We start from the raw sequence: 17,748 nt of genomic DNA, 5'->3' as shown, positions 1-17,748 counted from the left end.
GACATTTTTTCCTCAAAGCAATAGCAGATTATATCTGAATGGCTAAAGCAACTCCACTTTTACATTATTTCTGTTGTGATGGTTGAATCTTGCACAGGACTAGTCTTGTGAATTTCAATTAGCAATAATTGTTCCTTGGATTCACCTCATTGAATCTTTATTTGAATCTTCAAACCTTTCTTCTACCACCATTCTATTCAGATAATATAAGTTGCTTTTATAGTGATGGGGATACTGCTTTTCTATTTGATAGTTGGTTAATGTTAGTTGATTGATGTTGGTAAATTATTCAAATATGAAATCTGATCATGTTCAGAATGTGATCTCTGTGTTCCTCAGAAATTATAACTTATGCTTACATTGCTGGATACAAGGAGGTAGTTTTGTTATACAGAGTAGTTCCATTAAAAATGATGGCTTGCTCCAGTGGGGTAAAGTCTACATTGTGCAACTGTCATTGTGCAACATTGTGCACAATGTCATTGTGCAACTACATTGTGCAACATTGTGCAACCAACCAAATTGTTTCCCCTCCATCTATCCCTTATTTCAAAGAGGGAAAGCTGTGAAAGCATTTGGACTTTATAATTTGGTTTGCAACCTCCATTTTACTGATAAAATTGATATAAAGCTGATGTAAACATTGCAAATTGTGGATAAGACGGAGTGCTTCAGGAAGTGGCAGAGAGATATTTCTAAATTTGTCTGGCAGGGCAAAAAGCCCAGAATTAAGTTTAAGATATTAACTGATGCGAAAGAAAGAGGGGGCTTTGCCCTGCCAGACTTAAGGTTGTACTACGAAGCCGCAGCTTTCTGCTGGCTAAAAGACTGGCTACTTCTAGAGGACACTGATGTGTTAGATTTAGAAGGTTTTAACAATGCATTTGGCTGGCATGCATACTTATGGTATGACAAAGTTAAGATCAATAAGGCCTTTAAGAACCATATTGTCAGGAAAGCAGTGTTTAACGTCTGGACAAAATACAAAGACCTATTGGAAAATAAAACTCCAAGATGGCTATCACCTCTGGAGGCTAAGGCCCGAAAAAGACCCAATATGGAGGCCAAATGGCCGAAATATTGGGAAATAATAGAGAAAGAGGGCAACAATTGGAAATTGCAGAGTTTGGAAAAAATGAAAGACAAAGTGCGAGACTGGTTACATTACGCTCAGATTCAAGAAATTTTTAAAAAGGATAAAAAGTTAGGATTCCAGGTGGAGAAATCGAAGTTGGAAACAGAATTGTTAGAACCTAAGACTAAAGTACTCTCAAGAATGTATAACTTGCTGTTGAAATGGAATACACAAGATGAAATGGTTAAGTCGGCCATGATAAAGTGGGCACAGGATATTGGGCATAATATTATGTTTGAGGATTGGGAAAGGTTGTGGACCACGGGGATGAACTTCACGGCATGTAATGCTCTGAAGGAAAATGTAATGAAAATGATATATAGGTGGTACATGACCCCAGTTAAACTAGCCAAAATATGCCATGTGCCAGACAACAAATGTTGGAAATGTAAGGAAAATGAAGGAACATTCTTTCACCTCTGGTGGACTTGTCCCAGGGTGAAGGTCTTCTGGGAAATGATATATAATGAGCTGAAAAAGGTATTTAAGTATACCTTCCTTAAGAAACCAGAGGCCTTCCTCCTGGGCATTGTCGGCCAGATGGTGCCAAAGAAGGACCGAACATTCTTTTTGTACGCAACAGCAGCAGCAAGGATACTTATCGCCAAGAAGTGGAAAACTCAAGATCTACCCACTCTGGAAGAATGGCAGATGCAGCTGATGGACTATATGCAACTGGCTGAGATGACTGGCAGAATTCGAGACCTGGGAGAAGAGAGGGTTGAAGAAGATTGGAGGAAATTTAAGACTTATTTACAAAAATATTGTGATTTGGTGGAAAGTTAAGTAGGATGTTTGATCAAAAATAATTGGCCACCACAAAATCGGATCGAAATGGGATGTAAAGTGAGATTAAGAGAAATTAATTTACAGAGGATTATATTTAAATAAGTGGTTATAAAATTTGCAAATTAGATGATAAATTGCTGGGAAAAATTTATGATGATGAAAATGGCAGCGGGAGATGTGAGGAAGTCCAAAGAAGTCATGAAACTCTGTTGAGATAAAAGAAAGGTTGTTTATCTTTGTACTTTATTTTGTAAAAACCCCTAATAAAAATTTATTAAAAAAAAAAGATATAAAGCTGATGTAGTATGATGGTTATAGTGGGTAAGAGATGAACTATGAAAATCTTTGTTTAAACCTCATTTCCACCATGAAATCACTAAGTGAACCTAACTTAGACAACTACTCCCTCCCAGCTTTAGTCCCTATCCACAACATTAGAAGTAATAATACTGACATATTTTGCAGGATTGTTTGAAAGGATTGCAATTATATAATTCAAGCATTTAGTGAAAACACTATACAAATGTTAAGTACTCTTAAAGAAAATAGTTCCAATTTTATTTATTATGGTCATTTTTACTATTCTTTTTTTCTGTCTGCTACCCAGGACATACTTCCATTACTTTCAGTATTAATTAATATTGTGTTTAAAAACTGTATAACTGATAAACAACCTCCTAAAACCAAAGTTTAAACTGCAGGCATGTCCCATCCCCCACTTACCCAGGAGTTATGTTCCAGGGTCCCACATGCATAACTGAAATTGTGAAAAGTGGGGAGGACTCCACTTTAATAGAGAGGGTGTGCAGGGAAGAGGGAGGAGAGAGAGAGACTTGCTCTGAAAATCACTCAACCTGTGAGTGCCTGGGCCTGCCTGCTTGCCTGATGGGAGCCAGTGCACATGGCAGTGGCTGACTGAGGAGGACGCCCAGTAGAATGGTGCCAGGATTGGGGTGCAGATGTACAGCGGAGCAGCAGGTGCCGGGAGAAGGCGCCTCCTGCCCTGTGCTGCTAGTTGATTGAAGGGCATCTTCCCTCGTTCAGACAGTGCCCCCAAGCAACTTCCAGGCAGCAGCCCTGGCCAAGGGAAGGCCTATTTATTTATTTATTTATTTATTTAGCATCGACCTGCATAAATGCAGTCATGTGTGAGTGGAATGTGCATAAGTGGAGGACGCTGTACACACAGGTCCTACTTTAGTTGGCTATGGGAAAATTCACTTATCTGAACACTAGGAATTAGTACCCAAACCTCACCATACACAGCACAGATTCAGATTTTTTTTACTTCTGTAGTTAGCTGCGGGAAGGGGAGCAACTGGACAAATCAGAGAGCTTTTTTCTGAGGTTTCTTGGGGAGGGTTTTTTTTGGGGGGGGTCAGAATTCTGTGATGAGGAGCACAATAGATTTTTCCCCATAGGAATCTGTAGAAATTGTCAACTCATTTTGCAAACGCTCACCTAATGATTGATGTCATTGGCATGTCATTGCCAGTGGTATTAGGAAGACAGAAAGCCAAGTCAGGCCATTGTTCTGTCTAACTCAGTATTGCTGACTAGCATTGTCTACCCATGGCTTCAGGCTAGGAAAATTCTGAGCCCTATCTGGAGATGTCATAATTTGAGCCTAGAACCTTCTGAATGTAAAGCAGATGCTCTCCCACTGAGCCACAGCCCGAATATAGCATATTATATGGTCTATAAAGTTCCAATTTCCACAGGATAGGCCTACCTTTGAGAGCATTACATGTGAACTGGGTCTTAGAAGCTTGTTAGAATTTCCCCCCTAAAAATGTTAAGTAATTCAACAACTTGCAATTTCCCTACCTCCCAAACAAGTGAAACAGCTTAAGTTTATGGTCTCAGGGGAAAGACACCATTTTCAATATCAAAGACTAATGAACTGAAACATAGGAACATTCACAGTTTGGAAATGACCTCATATATTTCATGCAGGAGAGAGCCAGGATCTGGCTGCTTAAGTATGCAACATAGGGCAGAGGTAATACAGTACAGAAACCTGGAGCAAGGGGAGAGTGAACCTCAGGATGACTCATGCTGCCTACTTTCTGTTTGGGCTGCAGCCAAAAAATGTCCCTCCCACACAGATGACTCCAGCACATAAGTAGTGGACTTCCCCCTTAGTCCAAGTGATAGCTAATTGTATTTGCCTTTACCGGGGAGAGGAGAAGCTAACAGGCCACCAGAAGTTTAGCTTTAAAGCTTAGGCTTGAAGAAAACAGACTCACTACAAGCGATGGAGTTATACGTCTTCACTCCTGAAACCAAGTAGCATTATTCATCATGCCACTTTTCTCCTTCTTGCCCAGTTGCTGGTTTGAATTTGAGCTGAAGATTTGTTTAGAAAACCAGAACACATAAGCATCTGATCTAGTTGTATTTAAGTGTTTTTCTCCTTTTCTTCCTTTGTCCCTTCAGTCCATAATTTCCTATCTATTCCTGTATTTGATAAGAGTTTGGGGTTTGACTGGTCAAGGATAATTTTAACCTTCTTTGAATACATTTTATTACGTTTAGGTTTAATTTTAAACCTAGCTTTTCTTTTCTTTTAAAATAGAAGTTTACTGCAATACTATTATTTCAATTCTAAAAACAGCCCTATATATTTTCTTACTGTTTCTGACATCTCTATGGGAAGTTGTAGTTTCTTAATTGAGGAATTTCTTATACAAAGTAGGTGGCAAATGTTACTGTAGCATGCTGATGATATCTTAGCTTCTAAAGTGGAGATATAGCAGTTTGAAAACGATTGATTGCAAGTCATGGATGGAAGATATGCATTCTTGGCAAAAGATAGTAATCATTTTGAAAGGTTATATAAGTCATTACCTTTCATTAACCATATGCACTGTTAAGGTTACTTAGATTTCTGTGAGAAATCTACTGGGCCAGGTGAGGCTATGAGCAAATCAAATCTATTATTTGCATGGCTTAAGTATTTTGTGGCCAATGGTTGTTAACCATTCGCAAACTAAATGTCATGTTAATTGAGCATCCTTATAGTTACTTAGACTTACTTTTGCATAAACAGATACGTTGGCCTCATTCATATGTCACATTAGTTTAAAACAAGCTATGGTTTCATGTAAGCATACTGGTGCATACTGCTGAGAAGTTATTGTGCCTCTCCTCCCCCGCGTCCTGCTGCTGCTGCCACTCATGCAGTGCTAATTTTCTAGAAAAAGAGGTGCCGGAACTCGCCATTAACACCTCCCTTGTTCTCTTATTATGGCTATGGCACCGACTTGAGAAACTTGAGTCAAGGTTTGGAGTTTGGCTTGTTTCCTGGTGACAGAATAGCAGGAGAGGAACAGAGTGAGAACTTTTCAACAGCATGCATTAGTTCACTGCATTAAACAATAGCTTGTTTTTAAACTATGGTTTAATTTGATGTGCAAACCTGACTAGTGTATGATCAGCAGAAAGTCCTAGAAATTGTAGTGGAATGTAATGCAAGCTTCCACAGAAGCTAATCTTAGTGGATGAGTGTTTACTGGTTATATGCCCTGAGTCTGTAACATTCACTACTGAAATTCATGCTACATAGTCTTCAGGAAAAGGATGGAGATTTCAGTTTTTATTTAGTTTTATATTAATTTTACTTTCTTTTTGTTGTTTTCACTCAGTCTGCTGTTTAATCTTTGATTACAGGCTACTAAAGAAGTAATAGAACGAGAGGCCCCAGGGATGGCCTTGGCAATGCTGATGGGATCACTTAATGTTACACCTCTGGGCATGCTCTCTAGGTAAGAATATTAACAAAAATACCATGAATTATTTCTCTAGAAATATTTAAGGTGGTGGAATGGTTGCATTGAGCAATACATTAATACTTGGCCCCTTCATCATTTTCAGATTCAGGTAGATACACTTTTTTGAGGCTCCTGATTTATCCTTTTAGGACCTCTGGCATGTTAATAGGCCAGCCAATATTTGAAAGTACTTTAGAAAATGAGTTAATGGTTTCAGTGTGTTAAAAAGCAGGTATCCATGCCAGATCAATTTTACGTAGGGGGACAAAGAGGATGTGGGTGGATGCCACCTACAAAGAAAAGTTCATTTTCAAAGTCACATATCAGTGAATGGCATGGGATAGGCTATTTTTAGGCTAACTGTCGCATTTCTGAAAGTGATGAACTGATTTAGACATACTGTACACCAAGATGAAGGTAAGCAGCTGTGCTACCAAATATATAATAGCTGTAGTAGTCTTACATTTTAAGGGTGAAGTGCCATAAGGGCAAGAGCAGTAAGCACACTGGAAATTGGCCAAAACATGGCTTTGGAAAGCAGAACTGTTTTAACCATCCCACACAGCTATTTCAAGTCTACTATATATTTAGCAGCCAACATTTTTCCTACAATTGCACTGAATGTCTAAGTCAGATAGATACGTACAAAATTACAGTGAATAGAAGACACAGCCATACCTCTTAAAACAGTTACAAGACAAAAAAACCACATGAAATAAAATAAACAGCATATAGATACTAATTTCAGTGTTCCTGACCCATGTCATCAAGGCTGCTTCTTGTTAATAAAGGTAACAATTATGTACAATACTGACTTGCCAAACTGAGGCACATGGCCTATGAACATGAACAAACCATTACATTTTATTTAAAAGTGATTTCCTGGTTATTGTGGGAGGTGATGTAAGCTGGGTAATTTAGAAGAGGGTTTATTCTAGCTAGGAGCTGCAGGCCTACCTTACTGTGAGTTCTCCTTTTCATATTTTTACCTGCTTTCTCCTAAAATAAAGCTTTGTTGTTTTGATGCCTCTTGTTTGAAGCTTAAAGGAGTTAGTGTGAACTTTGTATGTTTTGCAAATGGCAACAACAAAGGTGCACTATGTCATTCACAACACCTAAACAGTCAGAAAAGCTGCTAAATTTTGCTAAAAATGATAATACCAATAATGTGTAATAGATTTGCCAGGTTTTCTGACCACATAGCAGCTTGAACTGCTGGACAGCATTTTATTATTTATACCTCACCCATCTGACCGGGTCTTCTAAAAGTTGTGTAGTTATTTATCTCCTTGATATCTGATGGGAGGGTGTTCCACAGGGCCCTACGGCTGAGAAGGTCCTCTGCCTGATTCACTGTAGCTTCACTTCTCACAGTGAGGGACCTGCAAGGAGTTCCTTGAAGTTGGACCTCTGTGTCTGGGCTGAATGATGGGGGTGGAGACACTCCTTCAGGCTGAGGCAGTTTAGGGCTTTAAAGGTTAGCATCAGCACTTTGAATCGTTCTCAGAAACATACTGGGAGCCAGTGTAGATCCTTTAGGACCAGTGTTATATGGTCCCAGTGGCCATTCCCAGTCACCAGTCTAGCTGCCACATTCTGGAATAGTTTTAGAGAACTTAAATGCTCAGTTGTGACAATTCAAACTTTGTAATCTGAACAATTTATATGAGAATTATGGAAATCTTGAAAGGGATCACAACAGGACATTGCACCTGGAATTATTCACCACCTTGTTACTATAACTCACAAATTTATGTTCACACAAGTTGGTGTCGTTTCTGATTATTACATTGAAGTGTATTCTACAAAGGCTGCCACACAACCCCCTCAAACGTATTTGAAGGGGCCAATACAACTTGGTGGGGTGCTTGATGTGCAGCTACTGCAGATATGGAGATATGGAGATAATTGCCATGGATGAAAATTTTGCTAATCTAGCCCACTTTCTGTCTGATGTTCTCATAAGAAGAGGTGTAGACAGCTGGTCACATCACCAAACCCGATGAGGATTGATCAGCCAAGAGAGACTGTTCCAATCTTTCAATGTGTTGTGGAGGATTCTACTCTTGCACTTCCTGACCACAAGATCAACTGAAATCTAACAACTTGAAAATGAAGGTGCTTTCAAATACAATTGCACGTCACTGCCAAAACTCTTTTGAAACCTATAAAGAACTTGCTAAGCTTCCATGGCCTGTGGCATAGTATCATCTTGCAATAGCCATGGAAAGATGCCCTGCTTGGAAGATACTGTTTTAAAGCAACCTCATCACTTGTATTGGATGGGATCAGTTTTACTCAGATACCAATAGACTTCTATCATGGAATCCTAGAATTGTAGAGTTGGAAGGGACCATGATGGTAATGTAGTCCAGCCCCCTGCAATGCAAGAACCTCAACTGAAGCATGCATGATGGATTGCCATCCAACTGCTGCTTCAAAACCTCCCATAAAGGAGAGTCCACCATCTTCGGAGGGAGTCTGTCCTGCAGATCTTACCATCTAAAAGTTCTTCCTAATGTTTAGCTGATAGCAAAAGCAGGCCCATCTATTTATGACTTGGCCAAAAGGGGTTTGGTAGACACTGTAAATTGGGAGTGCTTGCAAAGGCCCTTGCACAGCACTTCCCAAGTTCCCAACAACCGTTTGTTGGTCACTTGGGAAGTGCTGCTCAATGAGCTTTGCAAAGCCCTATACTTGGGACTTGGCAAGTGATGAACTCAGGGCTTGCAAAATGCTTTGCTCAGAGCTTCTGAAGCACCTGGCAACCAGCTGGCCAAGCCTTGACATTTATGATGTCAGGTGCAAGGCAGGTGGATGTGGCTTGGCCAAAACAGCCTTGCGGCCAAATGGGGAGACCTCGTCCAGATTTGACCCATGGGCTGGAAGTTCTTTCCCCACATCAGATTATAAGAACTAATGTTTAAAATGCTTGAAATAGCTATGTGGAATGGTTAAACAGTAATGCATTTTGAAAACATGTTTTGGCTACAGATTTCCAGTGCTTTTGTTGCTTGAGACCTTAAGCACTTCACCCTTCAAAGATAGACCTTTGCTGTCAGCATATGTTTGTTAGCACTGCTTCTTACCATTTTTGTGTATAGTGTCTTTTAGATCTACAACAGTTTTTTTCCAAAAATAGTGTAACTTGTGGCACATGGTGGTACATTTCCTAGAAAATTATCTTCAGTGCTATATTTAGGGTAACATTCTTTGTCACTCTATGTACAGTTGAACTGGCATAGGTGTCTAATTCTTAAAATGCTAATATTGATTTAAGTTTTTAAAAATGACATTTTGATTGGTTAGTATTGGTAAAAATTGGTGTTTGTTAGGGGGAAATCTGGTTAAGGATCTTATTCTGAAACTTTCTTGTGAATCTGCATGTATAAAAACATTGCACTTTCTATACACTACTTCAGCTGATGCAGAGAAATGCTGACTTGCCTAAGGCTGTCTAGTGAATTAATGGCTGCTAGCAACTTCTTGGCTTGTTCTTTCATTCAGTAACCCTGCTCACCTAGCAGTGATTTTCTTATCATAGACACAATCCAGAAAAGGACTGTATTGTAAGTTTCCCCTGAAATAAATTAACTTCTAATGTAGTCATACTTTAAGATGACATGAAACTTGCTCATTAATTAGCTTGTAAGCAGTATTCAACTGAGAACATACATAAACACGGTTCCTATAAATATAGAAAATAAATAAAAATGAATAATTTAGTCATAATAAAATAAATTATTTATAGTCATTTCATAAGTCCCAAAACTAGCAAAGAACAAAGCTTGGTACATATCCCTGTATTTTTATGAGAATTTTTCTCTCACATTGCTTCCACTAAACTCCCAGCTTTCTTTATAACAACTGCTTTATAACAACTTTATAACAACAATAAGAGCAGTTGCTAAGAAGGTTTATTATTTTAATGCCAGAGGCTGCATAAGTGGATGCACATGTGTTGTCGTTGTCATGGCACTGTGGCCTGTCTGTACATGACACAGGTATACCGTAACTGACTTGGTTCATGTTCGTGAGATATCAAGGAAATTCACTTTACTAAGTATTTGTTAGAACAGTCTTCCCCAGCCTAGTGTCCCCCAGGCCCAGATATTTCTGGCTACAGTTTCCATCAGCCAGTCGTCGGGAATGATGGGAGTTCATCATTCAAACCATCAAGCACCAAATTGAGGAAGTCTGTATTAGAGAAAATTAATACTGTGCCTCTCTTGAGTTGAACATAATTATGATGGGGTGGGGGAACAGAGATTAGGTGGTCACATGTAGCTTTCAAGATGAATTGTAAAATGAAATATTTAAGTATAAATAATTCAACAAGAACACATTATGAGTGTTCTATAAAAGTTAGTGTTTCTGCTCTTTCCATGGCAGAGACTAGCAAATAATGTTGTTCATAGGGTTTCTTCCCTATCATTATTTTATTGTATTTCTAATTTTTGCAGTTAAAAGGGGGAAATGTTAAATGAATTAAAAGTAGACTCATTTCCAAAACTAGACAGTTCATTGTAGCATTCAAGCATTGGATTATCTTTATTCTCCTCCTTGCCGCCAAAGTGGCAGTGAAATTGTCATTGTGTATGAATGTGATTGGGATTGTGCGTAATGTGTCCGTTAAGCAGCTTAATTAACTGTAAATCTCATAAAACTTTGAAATATCACTGAGGAACAAAGACTATTCTGGAAGTACTCTAAAATGGGGGTGGGCTTTAAACACAGATCTGCCCATGTCACATAGAAGAGCCAATCTGTAGAGCCTTTGGATTTGCCTTGGATATTCTCTCGTTGGCCTTGCTCACTGTCATGTGATGTTAGAAGGCAGAGAGTTCCCATTGTCATATGGGCGGGCGATTTTCATGGGAATGGCAACTGGAAAGAGGCTAACCCTCACCCGTGCATTGCCACCCCCACCAACAACTATATTTGCACAGCAGTTAAACAGAAAAAGCTCCTGTTGATGCCCACGGGAGTTTTCTCCCTCTAAGCCTAATTGCCGCAGGCAGGGGGGATAGAAGGGGGAGGAGAGCAGAAAAAGGGGGTGATGGGGAGAATAAAATGGTTGTAGGGAATGTGGATGTGTGTGGATGGATTTGTGTATGTATGAATACAGAGATAGGAGTGAAGGGTATACTTGTGTAAATAAGAGTAGCTGTGCGAGAGGGAGATGAAAACAGTATGCAAGGTGGTGATGACCTTAAATTTAAATAAGTTCCCCCCATATAGAAAGAGAAAGGGTATCTCTTTTTTAAAAAGCAAAGGGGTGCATGAGTGAGGAGTACAAAACCTTGTCTTGTTGCTTACCGTTCCACACTCCCTTTCTCCAAGTCCCTTTCTCCCGACCAATAATACTTCTGAAATCGGAACCCTGCTAAAGAGGAAAATGGGGTGGGGGAAGAGATTGCAGGAAGGTGATTATGTGAAGGGAATACCGGTACACTGATATATTACTATCATGTCTAGTTCAGGCTTGAGACTTTGCTACTGAATGGTTACCAAAGCAGTTACTCTATTTGTAGTTATATTAACTTTGCTTGCTTTGTTGCTAATGTGTTTGATACACTTACTAGGATGAGGAAAATGACACAAATCTGCTTCACAGATGTCAAATGGCATTTCCTTCTTGAATCCCTAACTGTAAGAAAGTATTGCACAAGCCTGTTTGGAATCCATCTTCACGGTCTATGCAGTTTCTGTTGGTAACTTGAGGCTGTGTTTACTCAGTTACTTTCCTTCATGTGATTTCAGCTCAACATGCTTGTTCAGTAAGACTGTTCAATTACCGGTACTGTGTTGAGGCAGCTCCAATTGCAAAAATTGCTTCTGAATGTATTTGCTTCAAATGAAGCAGTAGTGAAATGGTGTGCTAAAATACACTTGGTGATGATGTAGCAATACATGGTGGAAAATATCTATTCTATATGAATCAGTACTTTACCTGCCTGTGTTTCCCTTACTCTGTTCTTATGAGGTGCTGTTTCTAGACCATTATTACTATTCTGGCCTAACCACTTTTGTTAAATTATCACAAGGAGCTTTTTGTATACAAATAGTGATTAGATTCTATATCTAAGTCTATATTAGACCTAGATTCTTCTGAATCTGAAACTTTTTAAACATTTTGAGTTATGATGGTGGTTACCCACCAAATCTACATTGTTATAAATTAGGGGTGTTTCAGTGGTTGTCCTGAGTGGCACTAATTATGATGGAACTAATCTGCACTCATAGAATTTTCACAAATAGCCCATCTACTAAAGGAAGTTATCAGCCTTAGAACATGACGCTCCAGCTTTGTGAGTTGAAATAAGGAACATAAGGTTCCTCACATATGTGTACAGGAGATGTCAATGCAAAGTGAAGGGGGGCTAAGAGATAAGTGTAGCTTCTGATGGAATGGCATTTTGCAAAGAACACAAGGGTGCTGCTGAAAATAGCAACCACAAATAGAGTCTTTCCCCCCTTCCCCTGTACCTTCTAATTCAACTTCCTATGTGACCTGACATAATTACAACGGCCTGGTTCATAACACATAATGGTGAGCTAGAGACTCTATGTACTGCTGTTAGTTATTGCCATGGTCCTCACCACATATTTTCTTTTAACTGACCTAGAACCCTGTTCTTTGACTCAGTGTATGTCTTTGGAATGGTACAAGCTTTCTTCGACCCAAATAACTCTACCCCTTTCCCACTGTGATTGGGCTTTATTTTTTCCTTGCTGGCATCGGGCAACAAACATTTCCACGTGCACAAATGCTGTTCCTGATTGCGCCCCACCCTGCAGTTCTTCCTTCACTTTGCCAGCCTTCTCCTGGTTGCTCATTCCTGTCTCGCTTCCTTCTTGTCAACTCCTCATATCTGCCTTGCCTGTACAGGCTCTTTTCCAGGATCTAGACAAGCATTTGGGTCTGTTATTTAGAAAATGATCTCCCTCATCCCCTCTTTTTAAAAAATTAATAATTCCAACCTAGAAGTCACTCCATTTTAGGAATAAACCTGCGGTTCAGATTTCTGATACTTTGTTATTAGTTTTTCTCCAGTTTGGAATGCAACAGATTTGAGATCAGGAATGTCACTATATTCCATCTTTATGTGACTATGCAGGGAGGGAGGAATCTTCTGGGGCACTGGACAGAGTGTAGTTCCAGATATGTTAGTGCATGAGAGAATAGTGGCAGCCCCAAACATCCATGTGTTATCTGTTTGTGCTATAGTAATGAGTATCATATTTATGGAACACAAATGACTTCCCTGCCTCTCCCCACTAGCATTCTCCTTATAGTTCTCCTTGGCCTTAGATGAACTATTATTTAGTTCCAGATTGGCACAAATCACTACAGATCAATTTGAGTCCACCTGGACTGCTCTGGAACGATTTGTAGCTGCCTTGGCCTGATTTGGATTTGGCATAAATCAACTCTGTTCCGAATATGGATAAATCAGATGCACAGCTCTACTAATTAGATCCAAATAATTAGCTTTCTGGTGAGCCAATTTGATACATGGATACAGCCTAGAAAATCTAAAATAATTTGACTTGTATTTTAGTCTGCACAGAGGGCCAGTCTACGTCTGCACCAACATAAGCAACAGGAGTACCAACAGGTAAAGCAGTACTTCCATTAGTAATGAATTTTGAACTTTCTCCAACTCCTGGACAGTGTTCAATGGAAGAATTAACCTCAGTCAAAAAGATTTTTAGGGCTGGAGCAATTTGTTGTATAAAAAGAATTCAAAATGGTTCCAACAAGACGTCTTACTTTAATTAGAGTAGCATCCTTATGGGCCACCAAAGAAGAATTAGCTGCAAAGTGAACCCCTAAATAACAAAATAATTTATCCAGTTATATGTGGGAGATCGCTTAATGAATGCAAGGACTTTAGTTTTACAAAAAATATTAATACTAAGCTGTTCCTTCTGATAGAAATTGGGCAGCAGATCCATCTGCTTTTCCAGACTGCCCCATGCATAGAATGATGCTGACCTTTCTATTTCTTATGGCATCCAATTTCCCAAACAATTTACCCAGAACATTGACATAAAGACTGAAAAGCAAAAGCACCAAAAACATTCCTCTTTAACTATGTTCATAGTTGGAATTGGGTCAGATAGAGGTCCACTGCTGCCTACTTTAATTTTAACAAATATATCATGGCCCAGACTTTGAAGAAGCATCGGCAGCCTAGGGCAGCAACTTAGCCCAAGGACTGCTTCTATCTAGCAACTCAAAAGCTGAGGATAGGTCAACAATGGATATTTTTAACCATTTCCCCAATAAGATGGAACAGAGTATGGCAACAATTAATAGTGGAATAAGAATTTCTAACCCCAGCTTTCTCTTCAGACAGAATACAGTTGCAGGAGATACACGCCTGCAACTTAAGCAGAAATAAGTTTTACAGGAAACATGCAACAAACTGTTTTTAAAAAAGGATAAACCACAGACAGTTCCAACCATAAAGGAATTAAGCCTGTCAAGCCAATATCAATAAACAATTTATTGAGGAGAGGATGCCACAGTTAGAATGCATATTAAACAGTTTGAGATGCATGTGATCTTCCCTTGAGGACTTATTTGACCTAGTTGGATCATTCAGACCATACATGAAGTTGCTGGATCCCAGTTAGGGAAAACTCAATAATCCACCAAAGGGGAGGAGAAGCTGTTGAGGAGTTATATAGTTTTGTAAAATAATTAGTTTAATCATCAGTTGAAATCTGAGCTTTAGTAACCCCTCTTCACTTAGCCAGTCCACAAGGAATGATAGCCCAAAACTTATACTCATTATTTCTCTGACAGCCGAGTCTAAAACTTTCCACTGAGTTCTGTTATATTCTTGCTTTTTGCTTTTTTTGATGTATGAGGCATTTATAAAGTGATCTAAATTTGATGAGCTGTTCAGTGGCTACTTCCATTTTTAGTTTACAGTGTTGTCTGGAGAATTTAACCAGAGTCCTTTTAGCATTCTTGCAGTTCTTATCATACCACACAGTGGACGGGCCAAAATTCTGATATGAGATATATGGTGTAATTAGAAAAGGTCTGTCTGCTGCCTGTTGGTAAATAATTAAAGAAGAGGCTTTCCACAAAAGACAATGAGGATGAACTATTATTAATTGGTCAGATCAATTTAATCCAAGAGCCAGAGAGCCTCAGACTACTTCATTCTTCTGGTCCCCAAGACCCATTGACTCCAATTATGTCAGTAAGATAGCTGACCTCCAGCAATATTGAAATATAAAATAAGCTCAAAGGGTTAGTGAAAATTGGCAATAAAATTAATATATACTAGTTCCTTGCTGATTTGCTTATAGTATGTTGAGAGTTTGTTCTTATAAAATTAGGGGTATCAGAAAGAGCATCTTAGGAGTCTGTGGTTGTCTATCATCTGTAAACAAACATACAGTTTTACTATAGATTATTATGTGTGTTTGTTGAAAATACTTGTGGATTCAGAGCAGGTTTTCTTAAAGAGAAATAATTGAGTTTTTATTTCTGTGAAACAGTTACTTGTGGCTTGGCTGTTCCATGCAACAAGCTGTGCCATATTTTTATTTTGAATGAGTCACAATGTGTTGTTGTTTTTAACAGTTTTGTGATTATTTGACATTATTAATACCTTTTTTATTGCTAGCCCTTGATTATCTTGATTTAAAGCATATTGGGCCTCAAATGGTGCTTCCAGCTTACCTTTAAGGTTTCTTTGCTTTGTTTCCTGCACTGGTGATGTTTGCATGAAGAAAAACAAATATGCCTAGTTGAAGTAATGCCTTACATACACAGAAGCAGTCTTCTGCACATGTGTTCCTAGCTGCATAAGAATCTGCATTTGCAAGCAAGAGCAGTATGTGCAGTTCTTGTCCTGGTTTAGCCCCAGAGGGCTTACATTCATCAGCTTATTGTTCATAGCACTGAACATCTGATCAGGATGAATGAACCAGGAAATGGATTCATTCCTGCCTTGAACCGATGATTAGACTGATGATGATATGACTGGAGCTAAGTGCCTGGAGCCTTGGCTGCTATGCATTCAGGTGAGTCAGGGTTATAGTGCTAAGAACTTCATTTGAAAAAATTTAGGACAACTCATCAGAAATATAGTAGCAGGTAAAAATACTTCTTTAATGAAAAATGTGTTCTTCTACTTTACCTGCACCCCACAATCTCTCAATATTCACCACAAGGGCTATAAAATCCAGATAATTTTTTTTTAATGCAAAAGACAGGAAATCTATCAGAAAGCAGTCATCTAATCAACAAGATGTGAGACAAGGCTTAAAGCAAATTAGGGATACCATGAAGATAATGCATAAATTTAGCTATTCGCATAATATGAAGGGAGGCTATCAAAATATAAGCCTTTCATTTCAGACTACAGTGGTACCTCGGGTTACAGACGCTTCAGGTTACAGACTCCGCTAACCCACAAATAGTACCTCGGGTTAAGAACTTTGCTTCAGGATGAGAACAGAAACGGCATGGCAGCAGTGGGAGGCCCCATTAGCTAAAGTGGTACCTCAGGTTAAGAACAGTTTCAAGTTAAGAATGGACCTCCAGAACGAATTGAGTTCTTAACCTGAGGTACCACTGTATGCATCTCAAGAGTTATCAGTAAAATTTACCATTCAAGCCTACTGATAGGAATTGTAATGTTGGAATTGTTAGGTAACCTTTCATAAGTAAAAAATTAGAAATATTATTATTTAAAATTAAATACCATTGCTCTGGATTTTGTGTATTTTATGCATTTTTATAAGCTTGCAATAAAGTTAATTAAATTCTTAGTGTTTAAAGCAATTTAAAACTGTCATTTCTCTGTAAACAGAGTTTCTGTACATGTCTGAATTAATCAAAGACCTATATATCTGTAGAATGTATTTTAGACCTTAATTAAATTATGTGTTTTATTTTACACCCTTTATATCATATGGGTCTAACTGTAGCAGGTATAGTCAGCTAGATAATACAGAATAATGGTTACTTCATGAATCCAGAGAATATAGAAGGGGAGAAAAAAAACATATAAAATTATGATATTCACATTTAAATCAGTAACTTACTCTTTAGTCTTAGAATCTTGAAGGGTACCCTGGATCCTTAATCTTCTTTTCTGCTCCATGGCAAAATATGGCCCAGGACATAGCAATATTTTTTTCTGAAAATTGATTTGGTTATTACTTTTTACTATTTGTATCTCAGGTTGTTTACAATAAAAAAGTGAAGTCAAAAAGAAAAAAAACTTTTGAAACTCACAACTTAAAACAAGAAACAGAGCAGAGCAATGAAATACAACAAAATAGCTGCATAAAGCTCATTAAACCTGAGCAAACAAAAATATTTTTAATAATAATAATAATAATAATAATAATAATAATAATAATTTTGTAATTTATATCCTGCTCATCTTGCTGGGTTTCCCCAGCCACTCTGGGTAGCTTACAACATGTATAAAAACACAACAAAGCACCAAACATTAAAAAAACAAAATATCCTATACAAGCAACAAACAAACCAATAAATCAATAGAAACCAATAACAACAACAATAATAACAATAATGAACAGTTTACAGTTATACCCAAATTAAAATACGCACTACCCCAACTAAACATTTCACCAACATCAACCCGACAAAAACAAAACCGAGGAACCAAAATTAGAACTGTTTAAAACATTTTAGCCAGTTGCCAAAATTCAAGAGTGCATGCATGAGAAAGTCATGTTTAATCCGGTGCTGAAAAGAAAGGAATATTTTCTTGTTTAGATTTCCTCCAAAATGTTGGAGAATTTCTGGCCAACCTAGAAAGTATTATTTGAATTCTTAATCCTCTTCTCTACCCATAAATAAAATGGTAAAGTATTCTATTTAACAGGTCGTGGACAATGTGCCTCGCCTCACATGTCTTTAAAACATCATGGGAATGAAGTATTCCCTCTAACCCTAACATAGATTGTTTATTAGTTCAATCATCAATCAATCAATCAATCAGTCAATGAGGGCACTATTTTTGAAAGAGAGGCTATGTAATAATT

At 38.2% G+C, this 17,748-nt stretch overlaps 1 protein-coding gene across 1 annotated transcript in view; it reads left to right on the top strand.

The window, feature by feature from the left end:
• GPHN (gephyrin) overlaps positions 1-17,748 on the top strand; it is a 189,991-nt gene that overhangs the window by 72,052 nt on the left and 100,191 nt on the right. Inside the window, exon 6 of the mRNA XM_083750622.1 lies at positions 5,597-5,691. Within this exon, the coding sequence (XP_083606748.1) occupies positions 5,633-5,691 (59 nt within the window). The 5' untranslated portion in view covers positions 5,597-5,632. The remainder of the gene's footprint in view (positions 1-5,596; positions 5,692-17,748) is intronic.

Source organism: Podarcis gaigeae (genome assembly GCF_964106915.1).
Source record: "Podarcis gaigeae genome assembly, chromosome: 1".
NCBI lineage: Eukaryota > Metazoa > Chordata > Lepidosauria > Squamata > Lacertidae > Podarcis > Podarcis gaigeae.
Note: the sequence above shows the minus strand (reverse complement) of the source record. Positions and strands in the feature narration are given on the sequence as shown.